Source organism: Mytilus edulis, chromosome 7, assembly GCF_963676685.1.
Source record: "Mytilus edulis chromosome 7, xbMytEdul2.2, whole genome shotgun sequence".
In the NCBI taxonomy this organism is placed as follows: Eukaryota; Metazoa; Mollusca; class Bivalvia; order Mytilida; family Mytilidae; genus Mytilus; species Mytilus edulis.
The window spans coordinates 80,941,283-80,959,239 of NC_092350.1; the positions used below are offsets into that span (position 1 = coordinate 80,941,283).

The 17,957-nt window shown below is 31.6% G+C and overlaps 1 protein-coding gene across 2 annotated transcripts; it reads right to left on the reverse strand.

Annotated features, from left to right (window-relative positions):
- Positions 1 to 990: 990 nt before the first annotated feature.
- LOC139482364 (tetraspanin-9-like) lies at positions 991 to 17,746 on the reverse strand. Of its 2 annotated transcripts, none has more exons than XM_071266223.1 (8): positions 17,632 to 17,746; positions 12,250 to 12,378; positions 10,492 to 10,683; positions 9,195 to 9,269; positions 5,414 to 5,497; positions 4,444 to 4,578; positions 3,675 to 3,758; positions 991 to 2,474 (listed from the first exon to the last, which is right to left on the reverse strand). In XM_071266223.1, the coding sequence occupies exons 2-8, from the start codon at positions 12,304 to 12,306 to the stop codon at positions 2,358 to 2,360; spliced, it is 744 nt and encodes a 247-aa protein (XP_071122324.1). In that variant the 5' UTR covers positions 12,307 to 12,378; positions 17,632 to 17,746; the 3' UTR covers positions 991 to 2,357. The 2 variants fall into 2 exon arrangements, with proteins under 2 accessions (XP_071122324.1, XP_071122325.1); XM_071266224.1 differs by having other exon boundaries at positions 17,608 to 17,635.
- Between the last annotated feature and the right edge of the window lie 211 nt (positions 17,747 to 17,957).

Genomic DNA, 17,957 nt, shown 5'->3' on the forward strand with positions numbered 1-17,957 from the left:
AAATGCCACATTCAATTTGATCCATGACTATAGTTGTTGTTTTCTTCACATCTATTTGATGGCAATTATTTCATCCATATTCCCATCAGTCCTTTTCAAGAAGTTGCAGTTCACATATTTATATAGACTGTGTGTATTTGACTCTGTCAAAATCACAATTATAAAGGTTTAAACATAAGACATCAAAACTTTTATCTCTGCAAAAAGAGATACAGAAATGGATCAGACACTCTAATGGTTGGGTTGGTTAGATTATTTCTTAAACAAATGGTAATTATGGTCTATACTGAACATTTAAATATATGGAAATTTGACTGGAAATGAAGTGTGGAATAGTTGAAATATCGAAAGTCTTGATGTAACTTTGAATATAAAAAAGAAGACATTGTATGACTGCCAATGAGAAAACTCCCCAGAAGAGACAAAATGACACAGAAATGAACAACTATAGATCACTGTACAGACTTTCAAATTAAGCAAAACCCATACCGCATAGTCGGCCATAAAAGGCCCAAAAATGACAATGTAAAATAATTTAAACGAGAACACTGAGGGCCTTATTTATGAAACATGGTTCAGCAGTTTATGCTGTAAATTTTGACAATTGCATGTAGAGACTATCTCAAAGATTAATACAACATATCTTTTCTTTTACAATTATGGAGTTAAAAAACCAGTACTGCAGTAGTTCATATAAATTCATTGAAGAGAATAAAAGGGATGGCACATTCTATCCCTTGAAAAAATAAGGAATGAGTCCAAGGGACACAGATAATTCCCCTGTTTGCATATAACGTAAAACAGGGACATAACTCAAGAACAGTTAAAAGTGAAGCTACCCAAATTTATATTTTATCTGTGTTTTATGGTAAAAAGCAATGTGTATAAGATTCATAACATTTGGTTGAGAAAAATTGAAGTAAGAGAGCGGAAACTGATAATTCAGCAATATTCCCATTTGTAAAGGGGCATAACAATAAAAAAACATGACAAATTCATATTTTTTTAATCTTTTTTTTACTTTTTAAAAATCAAGTTTGTATAATTTTTATATATAGTTTTATTTTTATATAAAATCAAAATACATGTACAAATTAGTATGATATTTGGAAAAAATATAATACAAAAATATATAAATATCACAATTTTCACATAAAGAATAAATACACTTTTAACATGTCAGTACCGGACCTTTTGTAGTAGGTGTTGAATTTTAAGTGCCTCACAAAATTTGATTCGTACCAGATGAGATACAAATGTGGATTTCCTGGATTCAGATGAACCACGAAATTAAGTAATCAACGAAATACAAATTTATACAAAACCACGAAATCAAATAACCACAAACATGCAAGTTTTCCTCAATCCACGAAAATAAATGAATTCATAGTAATTTGTCCATGTTAACCCATTTTATGGTCGATTATTATTCTTGTCTTTAAGTCTTGAAGCATCATGTTCAAAAATGGCTTAAAATTAATTTTAAATTGCCACAAAAATCTCAAATCAATTCAATGAAGCTGTGTTATATTTCTCAGAATAACATAACCAGATCATGCAGATAGCGTTCAACAAGCATTATGGCAAATTTGAACTTATGATGGCAAGTGTAGCATTTCTTTTATTCAAACTCAAAAATTCTTTACCATATCATTTTTTTCTATCTCATTTAGAGAAGTAAGGCATATTGTCAATGAGAGAAATTTGATATCATTAACCATTTCCCGTGCATGCATAACATGTCAAAAAACACCTTTTATTCTAAACATCTATTTGAATGTTTCTTTAATTTGGTAAATGGGGAGGATAAAGACAGGCTGAAAATGAAAAACTGTATAATGTAAGCATGTTTTGAACAGGAAGCATGCCGTAGATAACTCCTATAAATTAAGAATTCATATAGCATGTATATTGCTTATTGCAGGTTCTTGAAAAGAACCATAGAAAGGTTGACTTAAATTAAGTTTTAATTACCATGATTACGGTTAATTCATATTTTTTGGATATTGTTCAGAATTTTCCACATGACAAATTTCGTACCAACAAAAACTTGCATTTTAAATTCTGAATTTAATACATGTAACTGTAAGTTAAGCATTTCATAAAATACCAATACTCATATTCAAACTTGCATTTTTCTCCATTTTGAAGGTTCTCTAAAATAAATGTACACAAAAATGTCTAAGTTTACATTTGTATAGGAGTATCCTTCTGCAATGATATTAACATCACATTTCTGTTTGATAATTCACTGTTTTTTTGTTTCTACCATTTGTTACATCTATCACATGCACTTTACAATCAAAATTTACACACTGTAATATAGAGTACACGAGTATTGCTACACAGTTCCAATCTCACAACTTTTGAATTCCACTACCAAAGTTCCCAGCAGAACGTCTTCTGTAATCCTTGTAACTCTTTTCCTTTCGAATAAAGCAAATAAGGGCAAGGGAGACAATCACTAGTAATAACTGAAAATAAAAAAAATAAAATGTTTAAGATTAAAGAACATCAAGTAATGGGGGATAATTATCAGCAATAACTGAACATTTAAAAAAAAAAGATGTTGGAGATAAAACAAAACATGCCAAGGGTGACAATTATCATTATAAGCAATATACCCAAAAAAAATCCATAAAACAAGGGAGATAATTTTTCACAATTTGGTTTTTATAAGATAAAAACTAATGAGGTAATGGGAGACAATTAAAATGAAAAAAGTTATAACTAAGAATAAGAGAACAATGTTTAAAAAAAAAAAATCATATTTATTTTATTGCTTTTATACATGTCCAGTTTTTGTTAAATTCAATAAAGGTGAAATTCCTTTTATGAAATCGTAAAGTAGACTTGGTTGCCGTTCCAGGAAAAAAAATACTTGTATTCTTGTTATACATGTAATAAAGCATAATGTTTTATAAGGAAACATTAATTGAAAAAAAAAATATTATAACAATCTCTCACATGTAGGTATCAATATAGATTCCTACACTGTAACAAGTGTATTACGATATTTCTCCACTCGAGACAGTTAAATTTTATTATTTAAAGCGCGAGGCTTGCCGAGCTCTTTAAATAATAAAATTTAACTGTCGAGAGTGGAGAAATATCGTAATACACGAGTTATAGTGTCGGAATCTGTTTCTCTAATGCTTTTTATCCTCCTTTTTCAAAGTTTCCAGAAACTGGTGTTCTTTATATGCGACGTCATCAGGCATAGTCGCCTTTTTTCATGACGTCACAATAGGAAAATTCAGAAGAAAACAAAACATTTAGACGTCATAATCAAATTTCGACTAATCATTTGCCGAGAACAGATTTTTCACTAGTGAGGAGAAATATTTTTCTTCACACCGATCGAGAAATGTGAAAATAGCACAAAAATTAGAGAAATATAGTTCCAATAAATTCTAAAAACATTTGGCAATGGCAACTATTGGTAGTCACGAGGACAAAAGACAATACTTGCTTGTTTAAAGATTTGATCCATCCTTGGTAAAAAAAAAATGAAATAATAAACATCTATTAATTCTACTAGTTATTTGGATTATTTTTCCATTATAAAAGATCAAGGATTTTACAGTTTTTGAATGCACATAATTTAAAATAAACTTGCAGGAGAGGTAATCTTTACTAATTTATAATATTATTACATTTAGCTCCTTCATTACCTGTAGTACACCTATAGCTACTCCTGCAGCTCCGATCAGGTAGAAATTGTCTATAATCCATTCTTTTGCATCTTCATAACAACTCTGAAAAATAAACCATTGAAATCACATTTAACACAGCTCATTTGAATGTGATTGTCATTCACACATTTTCATCATAGGAGTTGCCACAGAATGGACAAAATTCTAGAAATTTACCACGTGTCTATTTCAATTTGGTCATCTTCAATCTGACAATTTTTATATCATCAGAAGAAATAAACCTACTTTACAAAGGAAAAGATATTCAAGCTTCTAAAGTTTCAGTACTTATAAAATATCTTCTATTTGAGCTGGTAGAGGTGAGCAGACCATGGTTGCCAGGTTGTAAAGGATTTGCCCAAGGAATGTTTGGTGTCCTGACAAAAACATGCAAACGTAATTCCCTATTTTTTTTTAATGTTTTTTGTTCAAATCAAGATTGATTTGTTGTTCGCTTAACCTCCAGTGTTAATTGAAAAACTTGACAGAATTTAAATTTGTTTGATAATTCCCACATTTGAGGATTCATTTATACTCGTGGTACCATTTTCATAGATTGAGACAAAATTATATTTTTCTAGATGTTGATTTATGGTTTTGCCAAAATCTTATTCCTATAGAAAATTTATACTTAGTCTAACATTGAAATTCATACTTCAACTTTACCAATGAAATTGAAGAAAACTGGTAGCCCAGTAATGATAATGAACTCACAGTAAATTAGGTGAAGAATAACAGCAGTACTTACAATACGATATGCCACCACACCACCAGACTGTCCACATCCTGTGTAACCACAACACGAGTCTGGTAAAGTATTGTAATTATGGATATCATATACTCCATACCAGTCAGTGTAATTGTTTACTCCACAACATAAGTACTACAAATATAAATAGATAATAAGATTAGGTGTTAGTATGTATACTGTGTAGTTGGTAATACAGACTCCAAACTCTGAATGTGCAAAAAAAAAAGTACAAGCCTTGTCCTCTTTTACAATTAAAGAGTACTTGAAATAGTACTGAACTAAAAACAAGTGTTGCATAATTTTAAAACTTTCAATTATCAACAGAGGAGAAAAACAATTATCCATATCAAGATCTTTAAATGTGTGCTTTGTTCAAAAACCTCCCAAATGACAAAAACAAATTCCTTTATTCTTCTCTTTTTAATACATGTACATGCTTGGGCATTCGGCTGTATAACGATAGAAAGTGCTGACAAATATTTGTTGGTTTCAGTTTTATCATACAAGAACAAAATAATGTTAAAACAGGAATGTGTCCATAGAACACTGATCCCCACTCGGAGTATCATTTTCTAAGTTCAGTGCATCCTGGAATTAGGGTCAAAACTCCTATTTGGCATTAAAATTAGAAAGAGAACATGTGTACTAAGTTTCAAGGTGATTGGGTTTCAACTTCATCAACAACTTTAACCTGAAGCAAGACAGATGAACGTATGAATGAATGAACAAACAGACAGACAGACAAACAAACGAGGATGGTACAGACAGATGATCGAACGAAAGGAGAGACAAATGAACAGATGGACGAACAAACAGACACACAGACTGAAAAATATAATGCCCCTCTACTCTACGATAGAGCATAAAAAAGAACTTGCACACAAGGAATTATCTATTTATTTTAGTTATTCCTCTAAAGCACTTATGCAAATGTTGTCATTTGTTGCCTGACAATACCATACATTACCTTTTCTTGTAATTTGTCCCATGCACTTCTAGTTTCATCTTTCTTCACACCTTCTAATAACTCTCTCCTAATAACTACTTCAATCTACAAAAGATATGCACTTCATTTTACTCTGAATAATGATATTAAAGGGAAACTTCGCAAAAAAATCAAAAATTGATATTATGTCCATTCTGTATAAAAATGCTCAAATTTATAGATATTAAAGTTTTATTCCGCTAAATAAGAGATCACCATCGATTTTAAATTTTGAGTATCAGTTCTCTACTCTCCGCCATCTTGTCACCTTCTCCGATGAAAAATCCCGATATGTCAATAAACCACAAAGGAACAAAACTACAGTAAACGATGTAGTCGTAATTGCGTGTCGATATCTTGTCAATCGTACGGTTGTTTTATCTGGCTGACTAACTTGATACGGAAAATGGTCTTATATTTTTAAATAACCATATAGTCTGTTATTTTTAAACTGATAATATTGTAATTAGTTAAAAAGTCAAAGTTCAAATCATAAAATGATAAATAAGTGTTCCGTGGAAATTGTTTTCGAAAATCTAATTCGTTCAAAATACGCCTGGTAGAAAGTTACGGAACTATAGTCAGTAGCGCAATTTAAAATATGTATACATGTATACATTGAACATAAGAAAGAAACATACATTTTGTGTAAATTGTGGTAAAAGTTTTGTAAATAGACTAGTCCATGTATGCCAGGAATGTAGGACAGAAAGTCACAGGACAAAAAGTCACAGACAAAAAGTCACGGACAAAAAGTCACAGGACAAAAAGTCACGATTAATTTTTTCTGATTATTTTCTTTGAATAAAAAATGCTTATTTTTACAAAAATATTTTTGTGTTTTTTTTTATGTATTGTATATTAACTAACTTTGTAAGCAAAATTTATCAAAGATGATCAAATAATTGTTAAGAAAACAAAATGTCAAAGTAGATTGGCACTCAAAAGGCTTCATGGTGCCAAGAAATATGTCCTTTGCATGATTAAAATAAAATAAATCTTCATTTTTCAAGTAGAATGATAAATTCCATTAACTTTAATATGAATATATGTATTAAAAAGTAAATATTTTCAAGATATTTCTCTTATATATTCCAACAATTGTCAAAAAATTATTTGTGACTTTTTGTCCTGTGACTTTTTGTCCTATCAAATTTGTGACTTTTTGTCCTGTGACTTTTTGTCCTGTGACTTTCTGTCCGTTTACCGTATGCCAACAGTATGTAATCAACGAAATCGATAGACTATTGTATACCAAAAGAAGAAGAAAAAAAAGAAACAATTTGATTTAAATACAGGTCAATTTATAACTTGCTTTGGTTCATCGAAGTTAAGAACATAGTAAACTCACAGATTTATATATCAATTAAATTGTTCTCGAATAAAGGACGAAATTCGTCATCATCACAATTGTTCCAACATTCATGTAAAATATATGCAACTGGATGTACACTAATAATCCCCAAGGAATGTGAATATTTTCTAGGAAAACTATTGAGTATCAATTTCGGGATTTATTTTCTTTCTTGATATTCAATGACAGCAATTTAAAGAATAAACTGCTTGTCGGATATTTGTCCGCTTTAGGGATATTCTTGCAAGTTGAACAGACTTATAATAACATTCAAAAAAAGGGAAAGATAACATTAAATTCGTTGTCTTTTAATTTTAAACATCGTTGATCAAATAGTTATTTAAGTATATATATACGTTGGGAGACGACGATTATTATAGTTGTCTCAGATTTTAATAAGGACGTTCCCCATTATGAATAAATTTGGTTGACGTTTATCACACTTGAAAAGAATATCTATTCGTAATTTTTCGATTCCATTACAAAAATATTTTTTTCTTTATTCGTACATATTATATTCCGCTTCGGTAGAGTTATCTTCAGATAGTTTCATATATTAATTAATACATGGCTTTCAAAAGTCTAAATGTAAGTGTTCTCGTACATTTTTTCGCCTAATAAAGACAAATAAAAATGATTTAGTAAAGCTATTTCTAATTTCTAAGTCCCCCTTTTTTATGAGACATAAATCAAGGACAAGACTTGTATATCATTTCATTCTGACATATGAATTAAGTTTCCCGTCTTTAACCGAAAATTGTGTATTTCTTAGTAAATTAACTTATTTGAATTCAAATAAATAATAGCACCAAATATAATTAAATAATTCCACGGTGACCAATTTTTATTTGTCACCAACTTGAATATGTATTTTTAATGTGTGTATTAAATGCTACCACTGATCCGAATAGACAGTCACACCTGGCAAGGTGTGCCCTAGAGGCATGGTTAAATACCGAAGTGCAAATAACAATTTACCTTTCAACAAGCCATCTACGAGTATTGCCACAGAATACACACATCGTATAAACCTAGCCATAGCAGAGATAGTAAAAGGTCAATAATAGTACACCAACATTTTGTCTTTACAGATTATTGTACTTTAATTTGTTCACCTTATCAGTCCGAAAATGCATGTATTAAAAATAAATTTATAACTTTTTGTGTTGTCTACAAAAATAATTCGAATATATACGTTTAACATAGATAATTTATCTCACGAATGAGTACAATTGAACGTCTGTGCGTTTTATCTTCTTATTATCGGATGGTTATTAGATAAAGCATAAGTCATCGGCGCGCTTACGGTTACGTTAAAATATGATTAAAAACCAAGACTTTTAATGATTGTATTTTAAATCCCGGCATGCAAAAATCAGGAGAAAACGTCACGACCTACAGGAAGTAGTTGATATTTTTTCATTAATTATTGAATTTCTCCTTTATTACTGCACATATAGCGATAAAACTTTGTGAATATATATATTATGTCATAATGAACATATTTAAACCATAAGTAAAAAATCGTGAATTTTCCCTTTAATCATTGATGTGACAAATGCTAAAAAATGTCTGTCAATGGTTAAATTTCACATTTACAGTATAAAGATTTTCACAAAATAAAATGTATTACTTTAGAAACTAAGTCATGTAAGTATAAAAGATATTATGTGTTGATGAAAAGTGACTTAATACTTGTTTTTGTTGCAGAACTACATATACTACTTCTCACTTTCAATATATCCTTTAACAAGAATGTGTCCAAAGTACTTGGATGCCCCACTCACACTATCATCTTCCATGTTAAATGGACCATGATATTGGGTAAAAAATCTAATTTGGCATTAAAACTAGAAAGATCATACTACATTGTATAAGGAACATGCATACAAAGTTCAAGTTGATTGAACTTCAATTTCATCAAAACTGCCTTGACCAAAAACTTTAACTTGAAGCGGGACAGACAGACGAACGAACGGATGAACGAACGGACTCTACTATCGTAGGTGGGGCATAAAAATGAATCAGGTCCATATCAGGTTAACAATTGGTGGTAAACTTATCAATCTATAAGATTCCCTAGTTTATATAAAAAAAGAATATGTGGTATGATTGCCAATGAAACAACTCTCCACAAGACACCAAATGACACAGAAATTTACAGCTATAGGTCACTTTACCGATTATTAGCTCAATGATATACTACACAAATTGTGTTATTTTCCGACTTCTTTAAAACAATACTCAGTATAACATGTGTTACAGACAGACTAATAGGTTTCTGCTTAACTTCAAGCAGGAAATATTTCAATTTTATTCTGGATAATAATATGTTATAAATAAGACATGAATAAAACTTGCTATGTATTAGAAAGATATACTTAACCTGATTAGCTATTCCAAACTTACATCTTTTCTGTATATGAAAGCTATTATTCCTGCGGCTAATTCCATGGCAAAAATAACGATTACGAAAATAAAATACTGAAAGGAGAAAATAAACAAAGTTAAAATCTGCAAATAATTTAATACTCACAACATTAGTATCAGTTTAAACTTTTAGTTTCCAATTCAATTTTATCATTCCAATTTTCCACAAATTTGAAATTTCTTGTTATAGTTATCTCCCATAGGCCATGCATCTTTTTGTAATTTTTTTGTGTCTATCCTTGGTGAGTGACTTTTTTACTTTATTTAACATGTTTAATTTCCATACGGATAATTTGATTAATGTATTTAAATATGAAATGTGATATATATTCATTAAAATTTAAAAAACTTTACACAAAAATAACTAACAAGTAGATTGACAGTAAAAATTAATATGAAGCAAAATTTATGAAGATTTGATCTGACATGCCATATACATAACAGTCTTTTTATTTTTGTTGTTGTATACATAGTTTTGTTGTTTCATAGGTTTTTCTTTTATTCATATACACCATTCATATGACTGTTTTGCTTGTTGAAAATAACATCAAGTAAACTTGCAAAACCAGGACCAAGTCCATGATAGTTTTGAGATCATATATTATATGGTTTCGGGTAAGATCATCTAGAACAAAAAATGTATAAACCAAGCTTATGTCAAAAATTTAGATCATTTCTGGATACTGATACATACCGGTATATACAAAGTTCAATTTGTTTACTTAAACATGATTTTTTTTATTTCTTTAATAAAGACCAAATTGTAACTATTTTTAAGCCAGTTTGTCTGGTCCACCAGTGGTTAAGGCCAAATAAAAAAGTATGTGTGGTTCCAGTTACATCTGAAAAAAAGTTAGGGTAGGTAGGTAGGGATTTTTTTTTATTTTATGTTTTTTTTTTTACATTGAGTCTATGGGAGCAACATTCTGACTTTAACAGTGCTTAATGGAAAATGACAATAAAATCTTTAGGGTAGGCTATTTTTAAGCTGAAAAAGTAGAGACGGTAGGGTTACTGGAACCACACATATATTTTTATTTGGCCTAAGAGTGTAAAGTTTGAAAGTGCCTGAGATCACCCATTAGGGTTTGTGTTGCTCGGAACAGTCTTTAGTTTTTTCTATTGTTTTATGTATATTGTTTTTTTGTGTTTTTTTTTTTTTGCTATGAGTTGTCAGTTTAGTTTTGACTTTTGAGTTTGAATGTTCTTTATTAGTATATTTCCCCTTTCACATCTCGTTTCAAAAGTTTTAGAAAGAGTGAATTATTCAACATACCAGTCCCAGCATGCACTGGTTATTCATCCATGCTCCTATAAAACCGACAAGGGCCACAACTATTACAATGATACCAGCAGATATCAACAATGCTGAGGATGTCTCAAATTCTTTACTTTGTAGGATCTCAACGAAATCTGATCTTGACACTTTCAAATATATCCCAATACACATTGCAGCTATGCCCATTATCTGCAAATATAAGATAAATCTAAGTGAAATATTAAATAACTATTTCATTAATTTGAATATAAAATAATTTTTTTAATCAGAATTAAACATGAACAAAAATATACAAGAATATATACTGAGCCAAAAAAGTTTAGCAACAAAAACATGAAATTTTATTTTATTACAAAATTGTAACAACATATGATTTTAATAATAAAAAAGTAAAATTATGACATGTCAGAAGCAACATGAATGTTTATCACTCACATTCATTAGGATTTTCTTGGTATGGAGCTCGGGAGGGTCAAAATGCGAAAATGAGTATAGTGTTATTCATAATCAATTTCTCGGCCATGCTCTAAGTGCATCAATGAAGGATTGGTAGGCACACCAGCAGCTGCTCGTAATCAATGCACTACTCTTATGGCCGGAAAAAACTTGTCACGTGTTGACGTTAAGCGAAAGTAGCGCTCCTCCCTTGACGATAGTTTTTTTTGGTTTACGACATATTGACCTATCCTGTGCCGTTGTAATTTGTCGATATTTGTTTGTTAGTCTCTAAACTGTTGACTTATACACATTAAATCGATCCATGACATCAGAAACACTCATTCTGGCATCAACCATTCCAAGAACCTTCTGACGGTCGTTTTCGGGGAGGCCTGGTTGACGCCCCATGCAATGTTTTCAAACGTTTATGTGTTTTTCTTACCAATGGTGTATTTCTGAACGTAAGTGAAAAAAAAATTTGAATTTTGTTTTAAAAGTTCAGGTACAGAAGGTAAAACATCAATTACACGTGCAAAGCTGAAATGGCGCGAAATCAATCATCCAGAAAAAAGTAAGACTGTTTAAAATTACAGGTAAAACTAAGGATTATATCAATGATGTTTAAAAAAAAAATTCGAGAAACAACAAAAAAAAAATTGAAAAAAAGTGTTGCTAAACTTTTTTGGCTCAGTATATTATTTCAACATTCATGACATTTAAAATCGATTAAAAAATATATATTAACAACTTTACCTGCCCTTTCACACTCACACATATCAGTGCATTTCTTTTTTACAATCTATGAACATGATGAACCTTTTTTGAAGCAGGTCTATTTTTTAAGCCTTTACTTGTATTTATTATTTTCATTCTAAAAATAGCATCTATTTATCTTCAAAATTAAACAACCAATGTGTTACCAACTATGCTATCAGGTGAATGTGCCAGTGTCACAAAAGACATTTTTTGTTATAAGAATACTTTTTTGTGTGTATAATTTACCCTTTGATCACAATATAGTTAATAATGCAAAGCACAATTACCCTACTTTTGTGAAATATCAGATTTGATCTTATGTTTTTTCAAAGTTAATTAGCTCACTCTTACACTTAAGTTTTAAATAGTTCTTTTGTTCTTTTATTTAGCTTGATGTATGTAAGTCATGTTTTTACACATAGAAATGATTTTTTGTTGTTATTGTTACCGTACATATAACTATTTCCTTGTTTTGAGAAAAAAATGCTATTTTCTGATCTCCTTTTTAATGTGTTCAATTCAAATCGATTTCCTATCAATGATTCATTAACAAATACTTACAAAGAATAGTATATTGCATATTGCAAAGGTTGTCTTCATACATTTAATACCATTCATCCTGAGGCTTGTCGTGGATTCTCAAACTCCACTCAACCTTTGACCAATACTTTATAAATTACAGTCAAAACCCTGAATAAAAGTAATGTGGATTAATTACTAAAGCACAATTGGCAGTGATGTATAAATATGCTGTCTTTGTAAAGGGTCCTGGTGTGATGAGTGCTTTATTTTGTTTAGCTGTTTAGCAATGTTCAGTGTGACTAGATATAGGAAGATGTGGTGTGAGTGCCAATGAGACAACTCTCCATACAAATAACAATTTAAAAAGTAAACCATTATAGGTTAAAGTACGGCCTTCAACACGGAGCCTTAGCTCACACCGAACAACAAGCTATAAAGGGCCCCAAAATTACTAGTGTAAAACCATTCAAACGGGAAAATCAACGGTCTAATCTATATAAACAAAAATCCATATTTGTGGAACTGTTCCAAACGAGTACACATTTCTGTTTAGTTGGCAGCTTAAACCCCCCCTCTGGGTGCAGGATTTTCTCACTGTGTTGAAGACCAATTGGTTGGCTTGTGAAGTTTTAAGCTCTTTAATCGGGTTGTTGTGTCTTTGACACATTAACCATTTCCAACTCAATTTTAATTAGTGAAATATAAACATATATGAGAACAGTTTTATTGTCTCCCAACTTCTACAACATATACAAACAATAGAGAAAGGAAAAAATTATGAGTCAAAGAAACTTTAACCTAACCAAAGAGCAGAAAACAGCAAGCTTAAGGCCATCAAGAATATTCTGCACAATACATACTTAATAATATAATACTAGTTCAGCAAAACGAAAGCCACACTTAACTCTGAAACATGCAAATGAACCAGAACTGCTGTCATTTTTTAATTTGCTTTGCTTTTATCATGTCTGTAAGCCTTTCTAATTGTAAGCTTTATCATGTTTATTGTCCAAATTTACTGTTTTGACTGGAAAAAATGTTAAGGATGATAACGTCTTTCATCCTTATAATAATACAAATGTAACAGGAGTGGAAGTTTCCACTGGCTTCGTTTTCCCGTTGTCTACCCAAGTTCTGGGATATCGGACAAAGTACGTAAAACTACGTAAATATAAACAAGATGTTTATTTTAAAGACATATATGGTTGAACATACAATTACATGAATAAATATACTAAAATATGGTGGTGGCTAGTCTACTTGTCCTTTTAAAGTTCCATATTTGAAAGCCAAACGGTATGAGCGTCTGCTCATTTCAAATCCTTAGTGTAGACTGCCCAGAACCCGGTGAGTGACGTCATACGTATAGTTCCTATGGACAACGAGCCTGGCCGGGCACGTGCCAGAACAGGAAGTCCCGACAAGGATAATTTCATGGCCGGTCTTGGAAGAAAGAGTTACGGAACTATAAGTAATTCTAAAGTTAACCAATTTCCCCAAATAGATAGAATAAACAAGTAAACAAAGTGACCACCATTACACTCCCCCTCTCTTAAGACATAAAGTGCCCACACATTAGTCCAAAGATCGGTGAGGTATACTTACCAAAATTGGGAATACAGACTGTATATTTAGCAACAAATCAATCAATTTACTGTTAATGTCAATAAATAATTTGAAAAATAGTTCAAGATATTCAGTCATTCACTTAATGTTCAAAAGTCACAAATACATGTACATCACGAGACATCATCACGGAGTAAGGAATCCAATTATAAAGTTTGTTCGGAGCATCCAGGCACACATCTTGTCCAAGGTTCCAGGTAGGTAAATAAGGTAAAATTCGTCTAGTAGAGTTTCCAAATCTATATAGTAGTCCATTTAAGTGTTCCCCAACATTTAATTCCATCGTGTGGTTTAGTTACATTCAAAGTTATCAAATTATCGGCAAACAGGCCAATATAACATCCAATATGTTCCCTCATAGTGGCCAGGTATCCACGCACTGAAACAATTTCAGTTTTACCACCTATATTCTGTCAGACACTGGAATAAATTAAGAAGCACATTCTTCTTATAAAATCCTGACTCACCAAGAGTCTATAAAAGTCTATATACACGAGCACTGCACCACTTGATCAGGTGCCCCAATATGTAATTTTACGGGTCACCGAAAGCATATAGCCCATGGTTTTACTATAACCATATAAAAACACATTTCTATACTGGAATCCATACAAACTGATTGTTTGTTTATTAAATATATTCAAAAATTAGAAAGTCATATAAAACAATTGGACTGTAATAATAAATCATTCCTTGTATTCCAGTAATCCCCAAACAATATCCTTAGCCATGTGGACAACATACCCATGGTGAACCAATTAAGGATTACAATAAAAATGTATACGCAAAATATATACCTATTCTCGCGCATCTAGCACCTAAGGTATTTCCAAAATTGCCTCTGTATACACCACCGAACATGCCGAAAGCAGCTTCCAACAACAGCTAAGATATTGAGCGTACGTTCTTCTATTATCTTTATTCTAGTCATAACTCGTACCAGACAACCCTATTCCAGCTGTATGACAAAAATGTCATTTTAATCCAAATCCTCGCTATATCCACAATTTCTACATTTACCGCTAAATTAAGCCACATTGCTTAGCAACCTATATTTACCGCTAAAGCCATATTGCTTAGCAACTGAAAAGATTCAGTATTAATTTCCTCTACGTAACAATCCCCCCAAACTGAAACAATTCAGTTTATTTCCAAAGATCAACGTTAAAATACATATCAAGATGATATTATATTATAAATATTATTGAGTACAATACTGTACTTTTAATCCTTTTTTCAAGATTAAAATAAACCGGACAAATTTCCAGTATAATCCATGACTGCACCATATAGCCTATATGACTAACGGTACACCTTTGAAGTTTTGAGAATTGTTTATTTCCTCCTTTCCATGCAAGAAAGGTAAATAATTGTTATTACATCCACACTGACAAGACAGAGATGTGCAGACAATACTGCATGACAGAAATGCAAGTACAAAATGTACTTTTTAATCCAAAACAATTTGAAGTATAATCAAAACAAATTATTTGATTTTCCAAATCCATTTATGACAATAAATATGAATACGAACCAATAAACAGAACTAACATAAACAAATTAAACAACTTTTTCATGGTTAGAACGACAATGAGTATTCCCCATTGGTACCTCCATACAAACATTCCTTAGATGGCAGGTGCTTTGACGTCGAAAATATGACGTCAAATTGTAAACATGGCGTAAACAATCGCCGACTTCCTGGAAATTGAAAAGCCATAATAAGCTTTCTACCACGATAAAATGCAGCTAAATATTTTATTTTGATGTGGTGTACACAAAAATGTTGTGTTTGTTTTCCTTTTATGCAAGAACAGTATATTTCCTCTGGAACGTGAACAAAATGTTCACCTTGTGCTCCAATTTGGAATTTAAAATCTAGATTTCTAATTTCATTTTCTGAAGGTAAGTCACCTTTAATTGTATTGTTGTACAAAACGATATTGAGTGCAGTACTGGTCATTGTCGGACCGGCACAAACAGCTGAAATGACAAGAAGACGAACAATAAACTGTTCGATTTTGACTCCTTGGGATACAAAAATCCCTTTTATTCCAACCATATTGCCGAAATAATGACAAACAAAATGTTTGTTTTAGTTGATGTCCTCTAATATCCCTCGGACGAGCCCCCAATGTAACGGGAGTGGAAGTTTCCACTGGCTTCGTTTTCCCGTTGTCTACCCAAGTTCTGGGATATCGGACAAAGTACGTAAAACTACGTAAATATAAACAAGATGTTTATTTTAAAGACATATATGGTTGAACATACAATTACATGAATAAATATACTAAAATATGGTGGTGGCTAGTCTACTTGTCCTTTTAAAGTTCCATATTTGAAAGCCAAACGGTATGAGCGTCTGCTCATTTCAAATCCTTAGTGTAGACTGCCCAGAACCCGGTGAGTGACGTCATACGTATAGTTCCTATGGACAACGAGCCCGGCCGGGCACGTGTCAGAACAGGAAGTCCCGACAAGGATAATTTCATGGCCGGTCTTGGAAGAAAGAGTTACGGAACTATAAGTAATTCTAAAGTTAACCAATTTCCCCAAAGTGACCACCATTACACAAATGACATGCATACACCTTGTAGTCCTATAATACATGTATAATAATTCGGAGTTTAGTATGACATCCGTTATCACTGTACTAGTATACATATTTTTAGGGGCCAGCTGAAGGACACCTACAGGTGCGGGGAATTCTCGCTACATTGAAGACCCATTGGTGGCCTTCGGCTGTTGTCTGCTCTATGGTCGGGTTGTTGTCGCTTTGACACATTCCCCATTTCCTTTCTCAATTTTAATATATTTTTTATATACATGATATATGTATAAGACTTTCAGGCAGTGATTTTCTTACTTTTTTTCAAATGTGGCCTGGGCCCTAGGCAAATGGGAAAAAATGTGTCAAATATCAGGTGAATTGTAGGGAAAATAAATCACTGTTTTCATCATAGTTTAATGATGTTACAATGTATTTAAGACTATCATGACTATAGTCCATGGCCATATACATGTAATTATGACGTCTTGCTAGGAAGGTGTCGAAAAAAAATCAAAATAGCCTTGCACGACGTCATAATTATTTGAACTAGTGAAAGACATGATTTGAGAAAAGACGTATTGATCAATAGTAAAAAAATAAAATCCAAGAAAAAAAAGTTGAATGTTAATTATACATGTTATATGAACCTTCAAAGATTTTCAAAGTTTAATGCTAGAGGACTTATACATCATGTACATTTAGTTAGGTTTTTGTTTGCTTTGACTGCAATAATGAATAGTCTTTCAGCCGGGAAGCCAGTGACGCAGGAGAGTTCCTCTAGACGTTTTTGATCACGTGATTTAGACGTAAACAAAATGACGTTTTTGATCTGCAAAATCGGGAATGAATTTTCCGTTTTTGCTCTTTATGTGTCGATTCTATGTTGGTATTCAAGCATCATAATGTTTATAAATAACTACGCATTTTTAAAAATTTACCTAAAACTAGGATATTTTTAATGCGGTGACCCTGCAAATAGGGTGGACTTCCGAAGAAGAAGAAGAAGAAGAAGAAGTTTACTTGGAACATTGTTTATCTCCGTTTTAAGCGATTCCGCTCAGAATTCACAATGTGACTTAAAAATGATGTCCTGACAAAAGTTGTGTTTTCTGTTTTAGCATGTTTTAATAGTATTAAAATGTATAAAATATATAACATTTGTACATTGTTGTACAAGCAATTAAATAAAATCAAAACATTTAGACTGAAGAAAGACTGACAGTGTCAGTGACAGTGTGTGTTACCTTTTGCTTATAAACAGAACCTCCTTTCTAATAATAGTGCCATGGTGTCTATTTTTAGACTCAAGCAAACTTGTCAAACCAGTTTTAAAAAGAATTGAACTTTTCCAAGTTTCAAGTGTTTTCTTGTTTTTCTGTGATAATAAAGAGTTTAAATGTAAAGACATCTCATTGATGTGAAGATTTCTCATTTTGTTATGCCAATTTGTCCCCAATTTGACAAATATTGTGCTAAAACTGTTAATTTGATATTCTTTGATTTCGGTTATAGGTCGAACCTTGCAAAATAAACTGCTAAATTTTGGAAATAAAGCCCCGATCCCTTTAAA

What these genes read in the sequence shown, in the direction of transcription:
- LOC139482364 (XM_071266223.1), bottom strand. Translation starts at nt 12,306, where the DNA reads ATGAATGGTATTAAATGTATGAAGACAACCTTTGCAATATGCAATATA. An exon ending in TATGCAATATACTATTCTTT is followed by an intron (nt 10,684 to 12,249) that starts GTAAGTATTTGT and finishes TTATATTTGCAG; the next exon opens with ATAATGGGCATAGCTGCAAT. An exon ending in TAGCTATAGGTGTACTACAG is followed by an intron (nt 2,475 to 3,674) that starts GTAATGAAGGAG and finishes TTTTATTTTCAG; the next exon opens with TTATTACTAGTGATTGTCTC.